Source organism: Sphaeramia orbicularis, chromosome 7 (assembly GCF_902148855.1).
Source record: "Sphaeramia orbicularis chromosome 7, fSphaOr1.1, whole genome shotgun sequence".
Lineage (NCBI taxonomy): Eukaryota > Metazoa > Chordata > Actinopteri > Kurtiformes > Apogonidae > Sphaeramia > Sphaeramia orbicularis.
Window position 1 is genome coordinate 7,163,729 of NC_043963.1, and position 24,147 is coordinate 7,187,875.

General features: G+C 34.5%; 1 protein-coding gene and 1 long non-coding RNA gene across 3 annotated transcripts in view; one reads left to right on the forward strand and one right to left on the reverse strand.

Moving 5' to 3' along the window:
• Window positions 1-388: 388 nt before the first annotated feature.
• sypa (synaptophysin a) overlaps window positions 389-24,147 on the reverse strand; it is a 36,611-nt gene continuing 12,852 nt past the window's right edge. Inside the window, exons 3-8 of one of the 2 annotated variants that reach the window (XM_030139004.1) lie at window positions 14,782-14,906; window positions 9,402-9,600; window positions 8,083-8,274; window positions 4,233-4,448; window positions 891-976; window positions 389-479 (exon numbers count right to left, since the gene is read on the reverse strand). In XM_030139004.1, the coding sequence (XP_029994864.1) occupies window positions 911-976; window positions 4,233-4,448; window positions 8,083-8,274; window positions 9,402-9,600; window positions 14,782-14,906 (798 nt within the window). In that variant the 3' untranslated portion in view covers window positions 389-479; window positions 891-910. Of the gene's footprint in view, window positions 480-890; window positions 980-4,232; window positions 4,449-8,082; window positions 8,275-9,401; window positions 9,601-14,781; window positions 14,907-24,147 lie in introns of both variants that reach the window. The other variant, XM_030139003.1, reaches the window with a different exon arrangement.
• Window positions 14,825-17,698, forward strand: LOC115422605 (uncharacterized). Its single transcript, XR_003935861.1, has 2 exons — window positions 14,825-14,955; window positions 17,295-17,698. It is a non-coding gene; the product is annotated as an uncharacterized LOC115422605 (long non-coding RNA).

The window sequence follows — 24,147 nt, forward strand, 5'->3', positions numbered from 1 at the left end:
GTCTGCTGTTCAGGAGGGGGAGGGGCGGGGGGCAGGGCAGACCATGAGGGCGGGGCATATCATCAGGTTCAATAGGAAACATGAATAAACAGTTCAGTCTATATTATATATCTGTTCAAAGTGATATCTATACAACACAAACATACATTCTCTCCACAGATTATGTATTATTATCAACATCATCACTGGTTCGCTAGTCATCAGCTGTTATTGTTATTGTTGTTGGTTGTTGTTTGTTGTTGTTGTTGTTTTGGTGTTTGGTTCAAGTTGTGGATTTGTCATTTATAACTTTGTCATTTACACATCAATTCATTATAATAGTGAACATCTAAACCTTTCCCTCTCTCTCTTTCTCCCTCCCCCTCCCCCTCCCTCCCCCATCCTCCCACCCACCCCACCCGGTAACCTCGCAGACAAACAGGAGTGTTGCATTGTGGGTAGGTTGCAGGCGACCCACTGTAGGTTCACTCCGACGCTTTCTGTAACGGAAACAGAAAAGAAAGTACATGTGTTATAACTAGCACTTCTTGTTCACACTTTCACAATAAAAACCTTAATATTTCAGATATATATAAGTTCAATATTGGAATTAATCAATTAGTTGTCAACTATTATTTCTATAATAATAATAATAATAATAAAAGCACAGCTAATTTCTGTTAAATTCGTTAGTTTTATAATCAATCACCAGCCATATTTGCATTGAAATCAGGTTTGATCCTTTTTTTTTAAATTTACAAATACATTATGGTCACTTAGATCAGACAAATAATCCTTCTGTCAGACATATTAAGAGAAATGAAGTATTAAAACTAAACACCTTTGTTTAACCTCAGATCTGTGTTTACACTTAACATCATCCAGATCTCCATGTGTTTCCTGTTTCTCACCTGCGTCTTTAAACCTCAGTTTACATCTGATTGGAGAAGGAGGTGGGCGCCCCCTGCTGGCTGTAGCCCTGACCGTAATCGGCATCCTGCAGGAAACACCACAGAGAAAGAGACAAAACCTTAGACCAGACCGAGGGCACACATGCGAGCCGATAGCTGACCCTGACTGGCCCGCATAAGGCCATTGGCAAAATAAAAGTCAATGCAAATATATATATCATCATAATAGATGCAACTAATATAATAGCCCTGCTTTTATTTTGAAGGATCTGGTAAATTAATGTTTTTTGCACATACTTCCTGCACTTAGCATAAGGCTTATGTACTGATGGTTTGGTTTGTTGGTCAGTTTCAGCCCATGAAGATGTCAGTTAACACCCAAAAAAAAGACTGATTCAGAATGCAGAGTTTTTAACGAGACATGGACTTCTAAGTATTTGTTCACTGAAGTCAGAGGCAATGAAAAAAAAAGAACTGAGATATGCAAACAAACAAAGCTGGATGCATTTATTGTTATTCATGTAAAGTTAATCTGGGGATAGTTTTTTGCACATTTTCAAAAATGTTTTGTGACTATTCAGTAAATAGTTGTATTCAATGCACCACATTTTAATTGTATCATTGTATTGTTTCATTTACTGTATATATACATACATATATATATATACATATATATATATATATATATACAGTACAGGCCAAAAGTTTGGACACACCTTCTCATTCTTTGCATTTTCTTTATTTTCATGACTATTTACATTGTAGATTCTCACTGAAGGCATCAAAACTATGAATGAACACATGTGGAATTATGTACTTAACAAAAAAGTGTGAAATAACTGAAAACATCTCTTATATTCTAGTTTCTTCAAAGTAGCCACCCTTAGCTCTGATGACTGTTTTGCACACTCTTGGCATTCTCTTGATGAGCTTCCAGAGGTCGTCACCTGAAATGGTTTCCTAACAGTCTTGAAGAAGTTCCCACAGATGCTTAGCACTTGTTGGCCCTTTTGCCTTCACTCTGCGGTCCAGCTCACCCCAAACCATCTCGATTGGGTTCAGGTCCGGTGACTGTGGAGGCCAGGTCATCTGGTGCAGCACTCCATCACTCTCCTTCTTGGTCAAATATCCCTCACACAGCCTGGAGGTGTGTTTGGGGTCATTGTCCTGTTGAAACATAAATGATGGTCCAACTAAATGCAGACCGGATGGAATGGCATGTCACTTCAGGATGCTGTGGTAGCCATGCTGATTCAGGTTGCCTTCAATCTTGAATAAATCCCCAACAGTGTCACCAGCAAAGCACCCCCACACCATCACACCTCCCCCTCCATGCTTCACGGTGGGAACCAGGCATGTAGCATCCATCCGTTCACCTTTTCTGCGTCGCACAAAGACACGGCGGTTGGATCCAAAGATCTCAAATTTGGACTCATCAGACCAAAGCACAGATTTCCACTGGTCTAATGTCCATTCCTTGGGTTTCTTGGCCCAAATAAATCTCTTCTGTTTGTTGCCTCTCCTGAGCAGTGGTTTCCTAGCAGCTATTTGACCATGAAGGCCTGATTCACGCAGTCTCCTCTTAACAGTTGTTGTAGAGATGTGTCTGCTGCTAGAGCTCTGTGTGGTATTCATCTGGTCTCTAATCTGAGCTGCTGTTAATTTGCGATTTCTGAGGCTGGTGACTCAGATGAACTTATCTTCAGCATCAGAGGTGACTCTTGGTCTTCCTTTCCTGGGGTGGTCCTCATGTGAGCCAGTTTCGTTGGAGCGCTTGATGGTTTTTTGCGACTGCACTTGGGGACACATTCAAAGTTTTTGAAATTTTCTAGACTGACTGACCTTCATTTCTTAAAGTAATGATGGCCACTCGTTTGTCTTTACTTAACTGATTGGTTCTCGCCATAATATGCATTCTAACAGTTGTCCAATAGGGCTGTCAGCTGTGCATCAACCTGACTTCTGCACAACACAACTGATGGTCCCAACCCCATCAATAAGGCAAGAAATTCCACTAAGTAACCCTGACAAGGCACAGCTATGAAGTGGAAACCATTTCAGGTGACTACCTCTTGATGCTCATCAAGAAAATGCCAAGGGTGTGCAAGGCAGCCATCAGAGCTAAGGGTGGCTACTTTGAAGAAACTAGAATATAAGAGATGTTTTCAGTTATTTCACACTTTTTTGTTAAGTACATAATTCCACATGTGTTCATTCATAGTTTTGATGCCTTCAGTGAGAATCTACAATGTAAATAGTCATGAAAATAAAGAAAATGCGAAGAATGAGAAGGTGTGTCCAAACTTTTGGCCTGTACTGTATATATATATATATATATACAGAGAGAGAGAGAGAGAGAGAGAGAGAGAGAGAGCAAAGCTGCAGGTGAATTGATCCGACCTTTAACAACTGTCAAAGTTTCTCATGTGGCCCCATAAGAAAATGAATTGCCCACCCCTATTATATACAGAACAAAACGCTGCAGATTTTACATTTAATATACTAATAATGTTCAATGTAGAGCAGGGGCGTCAAACACATTTTAGTTCAGGTTCCACATTCAGGCCATTTGATTTCAAGTGGGTCAGACCAGTAAAATAATAACTCATAAATAATGACAACTCCAAACTTTTCTTGTTGTTTGAGTGCAAAAAATAACCACTGAAATTATATTAAATTATGAAAATATTTACATTGACAAACTCTCCTTTAAGAATAAAATTTAAAAATAAAATAAAAATTTCAAACTATCCAAACAAAAAAAGAAGTGAATAACCTGAAAAAAACTTAAATTTAAGAAAATTCACAATATTCTGCCTCAACTTATCATTTATACATGTGTATTACAGATCAGATCTACAAAGGCACAAACCATTTAGTAACAGACAGAATATAGTTAAAATTGCTCTTAATTTTCTTTATTCATTTCAGGTTGTTCATATTTGTTCAGGTTATTCATATTTTTTGTTAATGGATAGTTTGTAAATGTAGATATTTTCTTTTTCTTTTTTTTTTTTGCATTTAAAGAAAGAGAAAAACCTGGAGTTGTCATTATTTAGAGGCATAATTTAACATAATTGAAAAAAAAAAAATTAAACCAAGAAGAAAATTTAGAGTCACTATTCATAGTTTAGATATAGATTAGCTAGAACTTTATTAATCCTTTGAGTAGAACCCTCCGGAAATTATGTATTGACACACAGGACAGAACTACAAACTGTCCAACCCTGTTTACTTCCTGGTCGGGTCTTTGTAGTATTTTTATCAGACTGCCCCTTTAATAACTGACGTCCCAGCCGGCCAATCAGAGCCCCTGTCCTGGTGCAGGTGTGTGTGGGTCACCTGGTTGTATCCCTGCTGGCTGTAGTCGGGTTGGTATCCCCCCTGGTTGCTGGCGTACGGGTCCTGTTCGTACCCCCCCTGCTGGCCGTAGGCGTCGGGCGCAGCCGGTTTCCCCTGAGGAGGCGGAGCTCGCATGAAGGGGGCGATGATGCCGGTCTCCTTAAAGACGAACCACAGGTTTCCCACCCACAGGACCAAGTTTATGAAACCAAACGCCTGGAAAAGGAGACGACGAAGGAGTCAGTAGTTTGACAAACAGAGTTCAGGTTCAGGTCTAGTGTTTCCCAGAACTGAAGCCTTTTCCAACAGACACTATATGGACAAAAGTATTGGGACACGTTGAATTCAGGTGTTTCTTCTCTAACAGAGGTCTGAAGAAAAAGGAAAATATCCCATTAAATTTTAAGAAAATATTGATACTTATGAACTATATTTCTCTCAATATTGATTTTTTTTTTATCCATGACAATGATTTTAAATGTTCTTCTTCTAAATTACTAAAATATTTTTCATGCTTTGATTGTACATAATAATTTTCTACCTCAACTAACCATCTACTTTCTTCATATTTCACTTAGAAAAAAAATCTCCTATTAAACTTTAAGAAAATATTGACGTTTATAAACTATATTTCTCTCAATATTGATTTTTTTTAATCCATGACAATGATTTTAAATGTTCTTCCTCTAAATTTCTAAAATATTTTTCATGCTTTGATTGTACGTAATAATTTTCTACCACAACTAACCATCTACTTTCTTCATATTTCACTTAGAAAAAAAAATATCCTAGTAAGCTTTAAGGAAATATTGATGTTTCTAAACTATATGGACAAAAGTATTGGAACACATCATGTCTACAGCTGTAAGATGTCCTGTTCATGCAAAAACAAAACACAGTTACAAGATTACACCATTAAAACACAAATAACAGACACATTTAACGATGAATAGTTGGCAAAAAATAATATTTACAGATTACGAAAAACTTCATAAAATTTTCTACCACAACTAACCATCTACTTTCTTCATATTTCACTTAGAGGAAAAAAAACATCTCCCATTAAACTTTAAGAGAATATTGATGTTTATAAACTATATTTCTCTCAATATTGATTTTTTTTAATCCATGACAATGATTTTAAATGTTCTTCCTCTAAATTTCTAAAATATTTTTCATGCTTTGATTGTACGTAATAATTTTCTACCACAACTAACCATCTACTTTCTTCATATTTCACTTAGAAAAAAAAAAATATCCTAGTAAGCTTTAAGGAAATATTGATGTTTCTAAACTATATGGACAAAAGTATTGGGACACATCATGTCTACAGCTGTAAGATGTCCTGTTCATGCAAAAACAAAACACAGTTACAAGATTACACCATTAAAACACAAATAACAGACACATTTAACGATGAATAGTTGGCAAAAAATAATATTTACAAACAGATTACGAAAAACTTCGTAAAATTTTCTACCACAACTAACCATCTACTTTCTTCATGTTTCACTTAGAAAAAAAAATATCCCATTAAACTTTAAGAAAATATTGATGTCTATAAACTATATTTCTCTCAACATTGATTTTTTTTTTATATCCATCACTATGATTTTAAATGTTCTAACTCTAAATTTCCAAAATATTTTTCCTGCTCTGACTGTAAATAATAATTTTCTACCACAACTAACCATCTACTTTCTTCACATCACACTGAGGAAGAAAAATCTACCATTAAACTTAAAGGAAATATTGATGTTTATAAACTATATGGACAAAAATATTGGGACACATCATGTCTACAGCTGTAAGATGTCCTGTTCATGATGATTTGAGATAAAAACATCAATATTTTCTTAAAGTTTAACAGAAGATAAAATTATTATTTACAGCCAGCACATGAAAAATATTTTCGAAGGAGTTTTCCATAGTAGTCTGCACATGTCTGCTCTACACTGGTATCCAGGTTTAGTTGGTCCTGTTGGTCATAATAATGATTGTTGGAGCTGGTTTGGATCAGGTTCTGGCTCTGAACCACAGTAACAGACTCCTATTCATACTCTGACTGTAAATAATCATTTTCTACCACAACTAACCAGTTATTTTCTTCATATTTCACTTAGAATAAAAAATCTACCATTAAACTTTAAGGAAATATTGATGTTTATAAACTATATGGACAAAAGAATTGGGACACATCATATCTACAGTTGTAAGATGTCCTGTTCATGATGATTAGAGATAAAAACATCAATATTTCCTTCTCCCCCTCTCCCCCAATCTCTCTCTATCTCTATCGCTCTCTCTTTTCTCTTCCTTTACTCTCTCTCTTTAACCCCAGCTGGTCTAGGCAGACGTCCATCCTCCAGGAGTCTGGGTCTGCTCCAGGTTTCTGCTGTTAAAGGGAAGTTTTTCCTTCCACTGTCACCAGTCACAAGTGTTTGCTCCTGGACGATTCTGTTGGGTTTCTGTAAATTGGCTTAGAGTCTGGTTTTGACCAACTCTATATGTAAAGTGTCATGAGAGAACTTTTGTTATGATTTGGCGCAATATAAATCAAATTTGACTGATTGATTGATAATGCATATACATGTACAAAGACACTGGAGCATTGGGGAGAAATCCAGGTGTTTTAATCTGATTTCCTATAATCAGATTACTGCTGTTTTCTGATGAATCAGATCAGATTATATACTGTTTATATCAGTGGTTCCCAACCTTTTTTTACCCCGATCCCATCTTAGCGTCACAAATTTCTGGCGACCCCAGACATTCAAAAACAGAGACAATTTTTTTTGCTAAAATTCATTTGTTTTTGATCATGTAAGGGTTAGTATGTATATTATGTTATAATAAACGTTAATGTTAGATGACATTTAGTCTATATAATGTATATTATTATAGACGGAGGCAGTAAATCCAGGTGTAGATTACTGCACAAAGGGAGAATTTGATTTTCCTTGGTCAGGATATGTACAGTCAGTTCAGCTTGGATTTACAAGGCTGACAATTAATACTGAACAAACAAGAACTCAAACTATGAATTATGAAAGAGCTGCAGCATCTGAAACTGACCACAATGAACATTTGACAGATAAACAGAACCACAGCGCTGCAGTTTCAGACTCAGTTTGTCATGTCTTATGTGTTGGGATTGTCTCTGTCAACTCACCATATATTTTTTATTTTTATCATTTACTAGAAATTTCAGGTGACCCCATTTGAATTCCAGGTGACCTCACGTGGGGTCCCGACCCCAAGGTTGAAAAACACTGGTTTATATGGTCAATAATAACACTGGTCTACAATTTTTTAGAAATGATTTGCTTCAGGATTAAATGTGCTAAATGTTACGTAGATTAATTGGAAAATAAATGACAAAAGTGCCGGTTTGCTGATGTTTTCAAGGTATATGATTAAGTGTTATTACACATATTTATTGGTTTATGTACATTTATATAATAGTTTTATAAATCTTCCACTAAATAGAACCTGTAAAGTGAATGTATTCTAATGTGCAGACAGTGTTTTGAAGTAGATCTTGTAGCTCTGAGACAAATATTCCTTTTGAGTCAAACCCATTCTCTCGTTAATTCTTGAATTTCACATTTTGACCCAAGGCTGTATCTTGGAAAGTTCAGCCAACCAGCATTTTTGACTTGATTTGTCTTTATCAGTGACTCTCATGTGGTAAAATTTCATTACTTTTATTCTGGAAGCATTTTCCTTGTAGACCAGTGTAATCAGATAATGATCGGAGTATTGGTATGAATGTAAACGGGCTCATTGATCGTCCCTTTGTGAGTTAAACATTTATCTTTCTTAGTCGTTGGGATTGGTGGAGTCGTACCACAGAAGTGTTGAGTCCAGACATGACGGCGTCGTGAACCTCACGGCAGCGATTCCCTTCGACGTCGCAGGCGTCAATCATCGTGATGACGTTGTCGGGGTCGGTCGCCGCCTTCACGTCAGACAGACCTTTGGCCCAGGCCGCCGAACTTACCAACCACATGAAGGCGAACACTCCAGTCACACCCAGGTCCTGAAAACAGCAACGTTACACCAACATTTTACAAAAACATGAAAATTAAAAACAGCTATTAAACAAAGCAACACAAATGGAAAGAAAACAGGAAAATGTTGTTCTTTGTCCTTGAACGCTGATGGTTCATGATGAGGAAAACTCTTTGAAAAAAAAGAAGTGATTAAAGAAAATACAACAAATGAAAAAAATGGCCAAAAATAAGTCTTATAATAAATGAATACATACATACATGTATAAAGTTAACCTGAAATCAAAAGCTAAAAGTCTAAATAAAAATCAGAATAAGTAAAGGAAAAGAAGAGGCCAAAAATAATTCTTATAATAAATAAATAAATAAATGCAAGCATGCATACATACACAAATACATAAATAAATAGAACTAACCAGAAAAGAAAAACCGAAGTCTTACTAAAAAAATAAAAATAAAAAAAGGAATAAATTTTTAAAAAAAAAAGGCAAACATAAATCTTAAGAATAAATTACTGAAATAAAATAAACAAAATAAAATAAAGGAAAAAACTGCCCAAAATAAGTCTTACAAATAATACATGAATAATTAGAATCAACCTGAAATCAAAAGCTAAAATTCTAGTTTAAAATAAGGAAAATGAAAATAAATAAAGGAAAAAAATTGCCAAAAATAAATCTTAACAATAAATGAATGAAATAAAATTAAAAAAAAAAACATAAAACAGAATAAAATCAGAATCTACATACTTTATTAGTCCCAGAAATATTTTTTGAAGTAAAATACCTAATAATAATAATAATAATAATAATAATAATAATAATAATAATAATAGTAAAAAAATTGCATTTATAAAGCACTTTTCATTCGGTGGAATCTCAAAGTGCTACAGAGAGAGAAGATAGTCCAATAAAAAAAAAGAAATTCTATATTAAGAGTAAAAAACAAAGCAAATAAAACAAGGCGTCATGGTGGGCCATAAAAAGCCTGTCTAAACAGTTATGTCTTGATGGAAATAACCCGAAATCAAAAACTAAAAGTCTAAATAAAAAAATAAAAACTATTATATTTCCACAGCTCCAGTATAACAGCCCTTCTCTGGACTTCATATCCCAGAATGCACCTGTCAGCCCCTCAGTCAGCTGTGTGTACTTACGACCAGCGGGCCCTTGTTGTTCTCCTTGTACTTCTCGAAGAAGAAGATGTAGATGCTGAGAGCGGCCGTGGAGTAGAGGAAGGCGAAGACACCGATGGTGACGAAGAACTCGGCGGAGGAGGAGTAATCTCCAACCAGGAAGTAGCGGTCCGTGCTCCTGTCCTTACAGGTGGGGGCGTCGAAGTACACCTGGTGGAGTCTGAGGCAGAGCACACACAGGTGGAACATCAACCACTGGACACACAGGACCACCCACGGCTCTGAAGGTCAGGAACTTTACGATAAGGTACAGGTGTTACACATAGGAACAAAAAATGTCACTGTCGTTGTGCTGATAAAGTTATATTGAACTTCTACAGTAGCAATAAAACACATACACTGGAAAAAATTTAAATATTACCAAGTGTATTTTTCTCATTTCTAGTCCAAATATCTCATCACACACAGACATAATCACCAAAAGAGGAACTTTTCAGTGAGATATAAGAACTGATTTACAGACAATAGATCCGAAAAATCTGATTCAAGAAATCTTACCACGATAATTTTCACTTGTTCCACTGGCAGATTTTTTTTGCTTAATTCAAGTTTGTTTGTTTTTTTGTTTGTTTTTTTTTTTGCTTAATTCGAGATATTTTTTTGCTTGATTCAAGATTTTTTGCTAAATTAAATTTTTTTTTTGGCTTAATTCAAGATTTTTTTCCTTGATTCAATTTTTTTTTTGCTTAATTCAAGATTTTTTGCTAAGTTAATTTTTTTTGGCTTAATTCAAGATTTTTTTTTTTTTTTGCTTAATTCAAGATTTTTTTTGCTTAATTCAAGATATTTTTTTGCTTGATTCAAGATACTTTTTTTTTTTATTAATTCAAGAATTTTTTGTGTAATTCAAGATATTTTTGTTTAATTCAAGATTTTTGGCTCAATTCAAGATTTTTTGGACATGGACATTAACCCTTTCATGCACACTGGTCACTACAGTGGACAGCTATTCTACAGCTGTTCTCTTGTATATTCATGGATTTTGTTGTTCTTTTCGTTGTTTTTGTTTTTTTTTAATACGTATCTTTATTAAAGTTTTAAGACACTACATATCTTTTCTGACATGAATAGGTAACATTATGTAGATCCCTCCTGAGCATAAACCCTCAGAATCACAAGCCCTCTCCATAGTTTTCACACAATTAATCAGTAAATACATGTTTCTGTGTGTCAAAAATTAAACGTGTGGTGTCCAGCTGAGTGGACATTCTTGCAACTTCATGAAAAATAGGTTCATAAGAATTTCTTTTTTTCATTATTATTTTTTATGTATTTTTTTAAATTGTTTTTATTTTATTACTTTTATTTATTTATTTATTTATTTTTTCAGAAGAAAATTTTCAATTGCATTGTTTTTTTCATGCCTAAAGAGGAATAAAAACACTCAGGAAAAAAAATTTGAGGAAGTTTCTCATAATTCGTGCATGAAAGGGTTAAATATGTTTAAAGTGGCATTAAAAGGGGCATTAAAACCTGACCAGAAAATGACTGAAAAGAGACATACCTGCTATAAATGACTGGACTGATGTAGTGTACAGTGTACATGTTATGGAGAGAATCACATTTAAACTGAGATGTAAACCTGACATTTTTACTGAAAATGGGTCAAAGTGGCTCACTTCTGTGTTAACTGTGAGGCCGAACTTTGTATGATTTCAATGGACCCTCAAACTTTACTGTAAAGGAAAAAACTACTATGGATATACGAGTATAGTGACGTATGTGTGGACGAGATGCTGCTTTAATGTTGCACTCTCCCCCTGCTGTCTGTTTGTTCGGTTATTCTAAGTATTTGTGTTACGTTTTTCTCAACAACAAAAATAAAAAGTACATTTTTAAAAAAGGGCATTACATTAGCTTTGCTGATTCCTGCAGAAACCCTGGTATAGACGCAGGGGGAAAATCATTTGGACGCCACCCCCTGAACAGTCCTAGATCTGTAAGTGTTGACAAAAACAACTGCAGCTAAAGGTCAAAGGTCACTTAATCCTTACATAACAGTTTTATTTATATTCATACTTTCATTTTCTGAACCTTTTGCTTTAATTCCTTCCCGTTCATTCATTCATTTGTTTGTCTTTCAGTTCTGTGGATGTTCACCCTGATGAGGTCAAACATGGACCAGAACCTGTAGACAGACTTGGAACTGGGACAGGGACCGGTCCACTTCCTTCTTTATGGCGGTGGTGGTGGTGGTGGGGGGTCTGGGTTTGTTTACATTGACTTGTAGTGACTGTCAGTGGTCTACCCCCCCCCATTTGTCTTCACTGGTTGGATCAGTCGGTACATGTGTCCTCCTTTTGTCTCCTTCAGTTAGTGTTGTTGGCTCCGCTCACGTCTTGTTTTATTCAGATGTTTTTGGATTACACTCATATTTTTACCGCCTTTAAAAGACCCTGTTGGTTTTTTCCAATGGTAGGACTCTGAACATATAATTTTTGCAAGGATGAACCTATTTTTTTCTAATTTTAAAATCCTGTTTTTTGTTCCTACAGTGACACCAAAGTCCACACTGATTTTCAATGCACAGAATGTACTTTTTATATAATAATAATAATAATAATAATAATAATAGTCATCATCATAATTCAAGATTTTTTTTGCTTAATTCAGAATTTTTGGGGGGTAATTCAAGCTTTTTTGTGCCTTAATTCAAGAATTTTTTTTTTGCCTTCATTTAAGATTTTTTTGCTTAATTCAAGATATTTTTTTGCTTAATTCAAGATTTTTGGGGGGTAATTCAAGACATTTTTTTGCCTTAATTCAAGAATTTTTCCCCCTTAATTCAAGATTTTTTTTTTGCTTAATTCAAGATATTTTTTGCTTAATTCAAAATTTTGGGGGGGTAATTCAAGATTTTTTTTTTGCCTTAATTCAAGAATTTTTTTTGTCTTAATTCAAGATTTTTTTTGCTTTAATTCAAGATATTTTTTTGCCCAATTCAAGATTTTTTTTTCCTTAATTCAAGATTTTTTGCTTAACATTTTTTTTTGCTTAATTCAAGAATTTTTTTTGCCTTAATTCAAGATTTTTTTGCATAATTCAAGATTTTTTTTTTGCCTTAATTCAAGATTTTTTTGCTTAATTCAAGATTTTTTTTGCTTAATTCAAGATTTTTTTGGACATGGGCATTAAATTTGTGGCATAATAATAATAATAATAATAATACCACCACCACCACCACCACCACCACCACCACCACCACCACCACCACCACCAACAACAACAACAACAACAACAACAACAACAACAACAACAACAACAACAACAACAACAACAACAACAACAACAACAACAACAATAATAATAATGATAATAATAATAATAATACATTTTATTTATAGGCGCCTTTCAGGACACCCAAGGACACTGTACAGCAGAGGATAAAACAGACAATGCATAAAATACAAAGACGTAAACAAATAGATCAAAGAGAAATTGCAATACATAGAAATGAGGAGGCAAAATGGAGGGTAAAACTTATGGTGGGTAAACTATATTACTAATATTTAGGCCTATGATTTGTATGTTACTGTACTTTAATTACTTCAGATTTATCCAGTTTTGTTCAAATACAGGGAAGTCCGTCATTTATTCTATTTACAGTCCACTTAATTTAGTCTCCGGTTCTCATCCTTTTTACTTACTTAACATTAAAGCTACTTACAGACGTTCTGATGTGAATGAAAATGTAAGATATTATATTTAATGTGGAGTTAAACAGGATTAGTTGGTTTTGAATTCTGCATAAATCCTAAAACTAATAAACACAACTCTTAATAGAAAACCTTTACTGTCAGGAAAATAAAAGAATATATTTGCCTTAAAAAACCCAAGTGTAGTGCTTGTAATAAACACTTAAATCTCCTCATTCCTGTTATTTTCCAGCAGGTTTCTCTCTTCATTTCTCGTCCTGTCCACATTAACATGAACATTTACCTTCTGTCAGCCTGACCCAATACAAAAACAACCACAAATGCTCAGAAAAACTGTTTGATTAATATCTGTAAAATCAGACAGCCAAGTTAAAGGTGTTGGATTGTGTTGTCAAAGTATCTTCTTTTTGTTCTACGGATTTCAGCACAACTACACGACTGTACACTGTAAAAAAAATCTGTAATTTAATAGAATTTTCACTGTTTATTTTGCAGATTTTTCCAGTATTTTTAAGATACAGGAAAATACCAATGAAATGACAAAAACAGACTGTGATTTTACACGTCAAATGTAAAATAACATGAAAAAACTGTAACTGTGAATAACTATAAAATTTAAATTTGTTAAAAGTAATTTTGTCCTTTTTCACAGAAAAATACAGTTAAAATACATTTGCAAATGTATCATAATTTCACAAATATTTCTTTTCTATTTATGAGATTAAACTGTAAATTTAAAGTTTAATACTGTAAAAAAAAAACAGATAAAATTACTGACAATTAACCATTAAAGAAGTATTTGTTCTGTAAGTTTAACAAGACTTGTTTGTTAATTGACAAATATCTTGTGCAATTACAGGAGGTTTCACAACAAAAATGTTGAATAAATGTATTTTTGTGAATGTATAACATGTATAAGCACTGATAAACTGTCAAAATACAGTTTTTATCAGAGGATTGCACAACTTAGTCTCTATTTATAGGTAATTTGATTGTTTTAATACATGTAAATATTCTTTATTAAATATTAAAAAGTCAAAAAAAAAAAGAGCAAAATCTCATGCAAAGTTAGGGCAAAAAACTGTATTTTAATTATGGAAGATTACCATATTTTTATGAGATGGTTATTTTCCATTATTTTCCAGTATTTTTTTGGCACCCCGGCTGCCGGAATATTACTGTTTTTTTACTTTTTTTTTTTAATTTTATTTTTTTTTTACAGTGCAGTCAGGGTCTTTAAAAAACCCAACATGTCGACCTTAAATGACTTATTTGATCTAAAACCCAAAGATATTCAGTTTAGTGAGAAGAAAAACAAGATTTATGATTGTGAAATCAAAGAATATTGTTGTTTTTTCTTAAAATATTACTCAAAAGAAGCTGTAATAGCCAATATATACACTAAGCACTATCGTATTTTTATGAGATGGTTATTTTCTATTATTTTACAGTATTTTTTCGGCACCCCTGCTGCTGGAAAAATACTGTTGTTTTTTTTTTTCTTTTTCTTTTTTTTTTTTTTTTACAGTGTAAATGAGTGAAAAGACGAGATTTGAGCAACTTTTGGCTCCAGTGTGAACATATTCTAAGACCAGATCTGAGACTGGACACTACGGACTCTAAAGACCTTCATGAAACCGGCTCCTGTCCAGGTTTACGTCAGGATCAGAGTGTTTTGAACTGACCTGAAGGGATACTCAAAGTCCACCTCTATGGCCAGGTTGCTCTCCGTCCGGTTCTTACACTCCACCGACATCCGGAACATCCCCGAATAACTGCCACAGGTGGAGAAGGCAAAGATGGCGAAGAACTGAGGAGGAGGAGGAGGAGGAGGAGGAGGAGGAGACACCGAGGAAACGGTGAGTAATAAGACAAAGACTTACACCAACAGATGATCATGAGTAAAATATAGAATGGAAACCAAAATAGAAACTCCCACATGGAGCTGTGAATGAGGCAGCAGTCAAGGAAAAATAAAAGAGTGAGGAAGCGTTTCCACCTCCACCAAACATCAGCAGCAGGGGTGGAGGAAGTACTGTTCATTTAAGAGTACAAATACACTGACAGTACTCTGTTTGAGGAAAAGTAAGAGTACAAATACACTGACAGTACTCTGTTTGAGGAAAAGTAAGAGTACAAATACACTGACAGTACTCTGTTTGAGGAAAAGTAAGAGTACAAATACACTGTTGCACTAAGCATACCAGAAATACTGCACCAGAAAAGTGCAAATACTACATTGCGTACTCAGTTATTTTATTTATTTATTTGCACATACAGGATAAAATAAGACAAATGCATGTAAATATCTCTTGATAGAGAGAAGGGAGAGAAATGTGCAGGTGAGGTCGGAAACCCAAAAGGCTTACAGAATCACCTCACCTTGACTTAACTGTACTTTAAACAAAATAAAAGAATGTCAGTTGTGTATTTGAAGTAGAGGGATAAATAAAAATGACATAAAAGTAAAAGAAATGCCGGTCATCCATCCATCCATCCATTATCTTCCGCTTATCTGGAAATGCTGGTTATATATCTATAAATATCATTTATTTCAATCACATAAAGAGTAAAAAGAAATGAGTAATAATGACAATGCAATAATACTAGTTGTAATAGAAACACTAAATACATAGATAAACTAGAAGCACTCGGAGAGCGCAGACCTCCGCCAAGACAGATCTGCCTCCCGTGTGTGTGTGTTTGTTTGTTTGTTTGTTAGCAATATAATTCAAAAAGTTATGGATGGATTTTCATGAAATTTTCAGGAAACAAGCCCTCCCCGCCACCCCCCCCACCCTCGATCACCACCAACATTTAATCATTTGCTCCTTGTGCCAGTATCAACATTTCCTGAAAATTAATGAAAATCTGTCCATAACTTTTGAGTTATCTTGCTAACAAACAAACAAACAAACACACACACACACAAAGCAAAGTGATCACAATACCTCCTGGCAGAGGTAACAAGAAAAGCACTCTGAGAGCACAGACTTCCACCAAGACAGAGCCCCGCCCCCACCCCCCGATCACCACCAACATTTAATCATTTCTTCCTTGTGCCAGTATCAACATTTCCTGAGAATTTCATGAAAATCCGTCCATAACTTTTTGAGTTATCTTGCTAACAAACACACACGCATGCACGCACACAAACACACAAAGCAAGTGATCACAATACCTTATGGCGGAGGTAATAAATGTACTATTATGGAAAAAGTACCAACAGTACTGTGCTATGAAAGTACAATATTGACCAATAGAAATACTCAGAGTCCAAATCCGTTGTACATCATAAAAACTTAAAAAATATTAGTAGATATGAACGATAAATGAAATGGAGCTTTGTTAAAATACTTGTGTGATACTGAAGACAGTCATGAAAATACTGTTTCTGTTCCATAAAAGTACCAATACAAGACTATAAAAAACCATGGTTACAGTAAAAGTACCAGTATAACCTCCTAAAAGTCCAAATACACTTTTAAAATACTAAATGCTAAAGAACTTCAAATGAAAATACTGTTTCTGTTCCATAAAAGTACCAATACTCTGCTATAAAAATACATGATTACAGTAAAAGTACCAATGCAAACCCATAAAAATCCTAAAAGTACAAATACACTGTTAAAATACTCTGTGATGCTTATGATGGTCATATAAAAACACTGTTAAGTAAAAGTACTAATACTAGACTATAATATATGTACATACATATGATAATATAAAATACAATACAAAGTTATAACAGAAGTAGTAACAATACTCTGCAGTAAAAATACACAGTTACAGTAAAAGTATCAGTACAAACCCATAAAAAAACTAAAAGTCCAAATGCAATGTACATAATATAAATACTAATAACAGATACTAACACTAAAAGAAACACTGTGATGGTAAAAATACTCCATGTCAGTAGCCTTTACAGAGTGTTCCAGGACATTTAAGAATATATTATGTTTTTTGAGCTCATCACAGATTTTTTGTATAAAATCTGACAAATATTGATTATTTTAAGTTCAAAAGTGATTGTAATCTTAGTCTAAACCACCATCTTTGGTTGTATTTCTGTCCAACATGCACAGATATTCAATATATTATCACTAATGAGAAGCTGAGTGCGGTTCGGTATTTTTGTTTTCGGATCCCGGTCACTGCAGCGAATGCACGTTTCCACCCGTTTTTTTTTTAACTGCAGCTCTGTGGAGGACGTGTTAGTGGTATTTTTTTTTGTCTTCCTTCGAGCTGTGAGGATGAAGAACAAACCTCCTGCAGGACGATGACTCATCACTCTGTTTATAGACGCAATGAGTCACGGAGAGTACGAGAATCAAACCAGCAACCTGACAGGGGTACAGGCTATTATAACCACCACCACCATCATCACCATCATCACCATCATCATCATCATCATCACCATCATCATCATCATCATCACGGAGCAGCTGGCACAAGCACAAACCCACACACTCTGAAACTGGGCTGGATGCAGACTAACGGTGGCCATCTGCTCGCTGGGTGAGATAAAGGCCTGCAAAGAACCACTATTCTCTTTATTAATTAAAGGTTGCTTATATTTAAGATAAAACACTGAAAAAGCCTAAAAAAGGATCAGAAACATCATGTTTAATATAAAGTTGGAAAAAATTAGATGCACCCTAAATAACTGTCAACAAATTTAACCAAATATGAGCGCCTGTTTTACACTATGTGAATGTTACCTGGCCTTGAACTGTGAATACATTTAATAAAAAAAAAAAAAAAATAATAATAATAATAATAATAATAATAACAATAATAATAATAATAATTAGGGATGTCCGATATTGGCTTTTTTGCCAAAAACCAATATGCTGATATTATCCAACGCTTAATTTCCGATTCCAATATCTACCAATACTGCTGCCGATATATGTGGGATATTAAACTAATTTTAGGTAACATCACATATCTCCTGTCATGGAATTAACACATCATGCCTAATTTTATTGTGATGCCCCATTGGATGCATTCTCAAATGCAACAAGGCTTTCAAAATGTAAACACTGTCTGTACAAAGAATACATACTTCAACTTAAGTTGTGGAAAAAATGCCATATTTATGTATTTTCTCTCCCTCCCTCCATGAGTCTATTACAGTGTGGCAACTCTACTGTACAGTTTTGAAAACTGCACATCTCTTTCAGCTACAAACAATGCTTCATTTATGTGTCGGTAAATGCTGGTGAAATCAAGGCATTATTTTATCGGTTTTAATGATAGGCAAAAAAAAACGATGACGATATTCACTGATATTACATTTTTATGCCAATATCGGGCCGATAATATCGGTGGGCCGATATTATCAGACATCCCTAATAATAATAATAATAATAATAACAATAATAATGATAATAGTAATACATTTTATTTGTAATGCACTTTACATTTTTATCTAAAAACGTCAAAGTGCTACAGGCAGGGTAAAATAAATACAATTAAAAGGGAAGTCAGAAAATAAAAATAGAAACCAAATAAGAGATAAAAACTGTAAAAAAAAAAAATGTTAAAACAGGTGAAGCATGCACAGACATGGGGAGATTATGGATATGCTTTCCTGAATAAAAAAGGTTTTCGGACCGTTTTTGAAAGCGTCCTCAGTCTGTGGGGCCCAGAGGTGGCATTTTAAATGTTACCTCCGCCAAGGAGGTTATGTTTTTGCCAGGGTTTGTCTGTCTGTCTGTCTGTTTGTCCGTTTGTTTGTCTGTCCGTTAGTGTGCAACATAACTCAAAAAGTTATGGACAGATTTGGATGAAATTTTCAGGGTTTGTTGGAAATGGGATAAGGAAGAAATGATTAAATTTTGGTGGTGATCGGGGGTGGGGGGGCCCACGGGGGGGGGCACTGATCAGCCTTGGCGGAGGTCTGCGCTCTCCGAGTGCTTCTAGTTTATCTTGTGATTGACCTGTTTGTTTATTTATTGACTGATTTATTTTATTTCCTTAAATATACCAGAATGCAATGTCTTGACTGTCTTGTTATTATTATTATTATTATTATTATTATTATTATTATTATTATATCTTTATTTAGGTGGGACAGTGCACATTACTAAACACATTTATACATTCCATTTCAGTATAAACATGTAAATATGCCAGAGTTAGCATCAGTGCTCATTTTCATTTTGCAGTCCCCACTTAATAAATAAATAAACAACAGTGATCTGTGCAATACAAAGTATATTATCTGTTTTATTTGTATTGCCTTCCCCCCCCCCTAAGGGAGCTGTTTGTTTATCATGACCGGGGTCAATCTTTGTATCATGAACACATTACTTGAAATTATAAGTGTTATATTTGTTAAATGTTGAAATGCTCTATAAAGTAAAAACAAAACAAAGTCCCAAAGTGACATTTTCACACCAATCGACGGTCCTAAACCTAAAGATGTTGCACCGAGTCTACCTTTGTATCATGAACACATTACTTAAAATTGTAAGTGTTATATTTGTTTAATGTTGAAAATTCTTCAAATATTGAAAAGCTCTATAAATAAGTAAAAAATAAATAAGATAAAAAGTCCCAAAGCGACATTTTCACACCAATCCACGGTCCAAAACCTAAAGATGTTACACTGACTCTTTTAAAAACCCTAAATCGTGCTGAAAACTTCCAAGTATTTGCAAAGCACTGGCCTAAAACACACCCAAAACCTGCCAGTTCACACCAATCAGAGTAAAGGAGACGGTTTCCATAGCAACAACTTTTGTTCCAGATGCCGGCTTTCAGTAACACTAATGGAAAGCTACTAAAACTGTATGAAGACGGACACACAGATGGCTCCCCAAAAGCAAAAGTGAATTGTATTGATCTCCCCCTAGTGGCTGTCTGCAGTATCGCTCATGAATCCATAAATCTATCCATGTTATCATGTCCAGGGTCTACTTTTGTATCATGAACACATTACTTAAAAATATAAACTTATATTTGTTCAATGTTGAAAAGCTCTATAAATAAAGTAAAAAGAATAGTCCCAAAGCAACATTTTCACACCAATCGACGGTCCAAAACCTAAAGATGTTACACTGACTCTTTTTAAAGCCTCAAGTCGTGTTAAAAACTTGTAAGTATTTGCAAAGCGCTGGCTTAAGTGTTATATTTATTAAATGTTGAAAAGTTCTTTAAATGTTGAGAAGTTCTATAAATAAAGTAAAAAAAAAAAAAAAGAAAAAAAGTCCCAAAGTGGCATTGTCACACCAATCGATGGTCCAAAACCTAAAGATGTGACACCGACTCTTTTTAAAACCCTAAATTGTGTTAAAAACTTGTAAGTATTTGCAAAGCGCTGGCCTAAAACACACCCAAAACCTGCCAATTCACACCAATCAGAGCAAAGGAGATGGTTTCCATAGCAACAACTTTTGTTCCAGATGCCAGCTTTCAGTAACGCTACTGGAAATCTACTAAAACTGTCTGAAGATGGACACACAGAAGGCTCCCCAAAAGCAAAAGTGAATTGTATTGATCTCCCCCTAGTGGCCGTCTGCAGTATCACTCATAAATCCAATCTATCCTTCTTATTCAATAAAAATAAAAACTCAGTACAGGGTGGGGAAGCAAAATTTACAATGAACATTTAGTTGTTTTTTCTCAGCAGGCACTACGTCAGTTGTTTTGAAACCAAACATATATTGATGTCATAATCATACCTAACACTATTATCCATACCTTTTCAGAAACTTTTGCCCATATGAGTAATCAGGAAAGCAAACGTCAAAGAGTGTGTGATTTGCTGAATGCACTCGTCACACCAAAGGAGATTTCAAAAATAGCTGGAGTGTCCATAAAGACTGTTTATAATGGAAAGAAGAGAATGACTATGAGCAAAACTATTACCAGAAAGTCTGGAAGATACTATTAAAGAAGAATGGGAGAAGTTGTCACCTGAATATTTGAGGAACACTTGCACAAGTTTCAGGAAGCGTGTGAAGGCAGTTATTGAGAAAGAAGGAGGACACAGAATAAAAACATTTTCTATTATGTACATTTTCTTGTGGCAAATAAATTCTCATGACTTTCAATAAACTAATTGGTCATACACTGTCTTTCAATCCCTGCCTCAAAATATTGTAAATTTTGCTTCCCCACCCTGTACATGTAAAGTACATTTTTCCCATGGGTGATTTCAATCTCTCAAGGTAGATTTATTTTGCAATTAAAAAGTTATATAACATTATAAAAACAGGTGATTGACAGCTGTAACAACCAATCGTGGGCTAGATTTTCTCTCCAGAAACTATTAAACTCAACTAAATCAGTGTCTGAGAATGAGTAGATTTATAAGTTAAAATCTTATTATAAATGCAGGCAGATGATGTTTTTAACAGTGATTATATGTACATTAGTAGTCTGTCTGTAGTTCATAATACATACATATATATACTCACTGTCATAGACTGATACTGATTCACATTCACTCATGTCTGTGGAGGCTGAATGACTGTATCTTATACTCCACTATTTATTTCTAATCCAACCATGGAAATTAATCCTTGTTTTTCATTGTTTATAGCTTTGGTGTAATCCATTTTCAGGATGTTGTATTTTCACCACATCACTAACATCTGCTCAGCTAAGACCTTCCTATCGGACCTCATCATGGTTGAAAGGTTAAAGGTCAACCCATTTTATTATCCCTGTAGGAAGTTGGAGTTTCTGTATTTTATTTACCCATTCTAAAAGGTACAGCACTTAGCATTAGCACAAGAATTAGCATTTAGCGCTTCACTATCAGTGAGCTGCCATTGGTGTTCTCCAACGGTAGTCGCTTCTCCATTGGACATCTGCGTAAAACTTTACCGAAATTTACTATATGTCGAAAAAACAGAAGCGCGTAATGTTGATTTGTCCATTGAATCACAAATGCGATGATTTATTTATTATCGTAACATGACACAAGAAGGCACTCCATAAACATAGGTAGAATGATAGATAGATAGAACGATAGATAGAACGATAGAACGATAGAACGATTGATAGATAGATAGAACGATAGAACGATAGACAGACAGACAGACAGATAGATAGAACGATAGATAGATAGATAGATAGATAGACAGACAGACAGACAGACAGACAGATAGAACGATAGATAGAACGATAGAACGATAGATAGATAGATAGATAGATAGATAGATAGATAGATAGACAGATAGAACGATAGAACGATAGATAGATAGATAGATAGATAGATAGATAGATAGACAGACAGACAGATAGATAGAACGATAGAACGATAGAACGATAGAACGATAGATAGATAGATAGATAGATAGATAGATAGATAGATGTAAACAAACTTAATAAAAATGTTGAATATAAGCAACAAAAGCGACTTCTGACAGAAGAATTAACATATACGTTATATGGACAAAAGTATTGGGACAAAGGTCATAATATAGTTTTATATTGTGATGAATATCATTGCATTGGTTAGTTTGGTTTAAATTGTTATCTTTGCTTCCAAAATGCCTCAGAGATGGTTCTGACTTAATTTATTTGAACATAGATTTTTTTTTTTAAATCCATGACTACGGTTTTAAATGTTCTTTCTTTTTCTGCTGAAGCAAAAACACACCAAAATCCCGCTCCCAAACAGAACCGTTACACTCCTATTATGGTCAGATTTACACATATGAGCCACAGATTATGTCTGCAACGACACAAACACACACACACAGACACACATTAACATGCTGTTGCCATAGAAACCATTCACTGTGCTGTAGACGACAGAAAGAACAAAATTATTAGAGGTGACTTGTCAAGTGAAATGAACATCACATCTCAGCCGTCGTTCTGATGATATAAGCCGCATGGAATCAGAGCGAAATGTTACGTTGAATATGATGGAAATGCAGTTTATTTTATACAAAGGGCTGTTTGTTTAGAATGAGGACTGTCCTCATTTCTGATCCTGTCCACACTCACATGGATTTTTACCTCCTCCGGTTTTTGTTTTTAATTCTGTCGACATGACCACCAATATAAAAACGGCCACAAATGCTCAAACAAAAGTATTTTGGCAGGTCATATAATCTATAAAATCAGACTGCAAACTTAAAGGTGTTGTTGGGAGGATGGGATTGTGTTGAAGTGTGTTACACATATTCCATGTACTATGCAGGGTGGGGAAGCAAAATGTACAATATTTTGAGGCAGGGATTGAAAGACAGTGTATGACCAATTAGTTTATTGAAAGTCATGAGAATTTATTTGCCACAAGAAAATGTACATAATAGAAAATGTTTTTATTCTATGTGTCCTCCTTCTTTCTCAATAACTGCCTTCACACGCTTCCTGAAACTTGCGCAAGTGTTCCTCAAATATTGGGGTGACAACTTCTCCCATTCTTCTTTAATAGTATCTTCCAGACTTTCTCGTAATAGTTTTGCTCATAGTCATTCTCTTCTTTCCATTATAAACAGTCTTTATGGACACTCCAACTATTTTTGAAATCTCCTTTGGTGTGACGAGTGCATTCAGCAAATCACACACTCTTTGACGTTTGCTTTCCTGATTACTCATATGGGCAAAAGTTTCTGAAAAGGTATGGATAATAGTGTTAGGTATGATTATGACATCAATATATGTTTGGTTTCAAAACAATTGACGCAGTGCCTGCTGAGAAAAAACAACTAAATGTTCATTGTAAATTTTGCTTCCCCACCCTGTATAATAGTGTATGAGTTATGTATAATAGATAACTATATGATATCGTCGGCTTCCTGATAAAACCTGCTAAGTGACATTTTTGGTTGGGAATAAAAACCTGCTATCTCCACTATTATAGCTTCAAATTTCAGTCTCCTGTGAAAGTTGTTTGCATTCCATCATAAGTACTAACATTAAAGGAACAGATATTTTATTGTCATATTTCACAGTTTCCTGTTATATAAACAGTTTTTTGTTTCTCCTGTAAAATTTGCCAAAAGTCACATAACAGGTTTTATCAGGAAGCCGACGATATGTAATAAATAATTGCGTAGTAAATAGAGTAAAGGCATTTT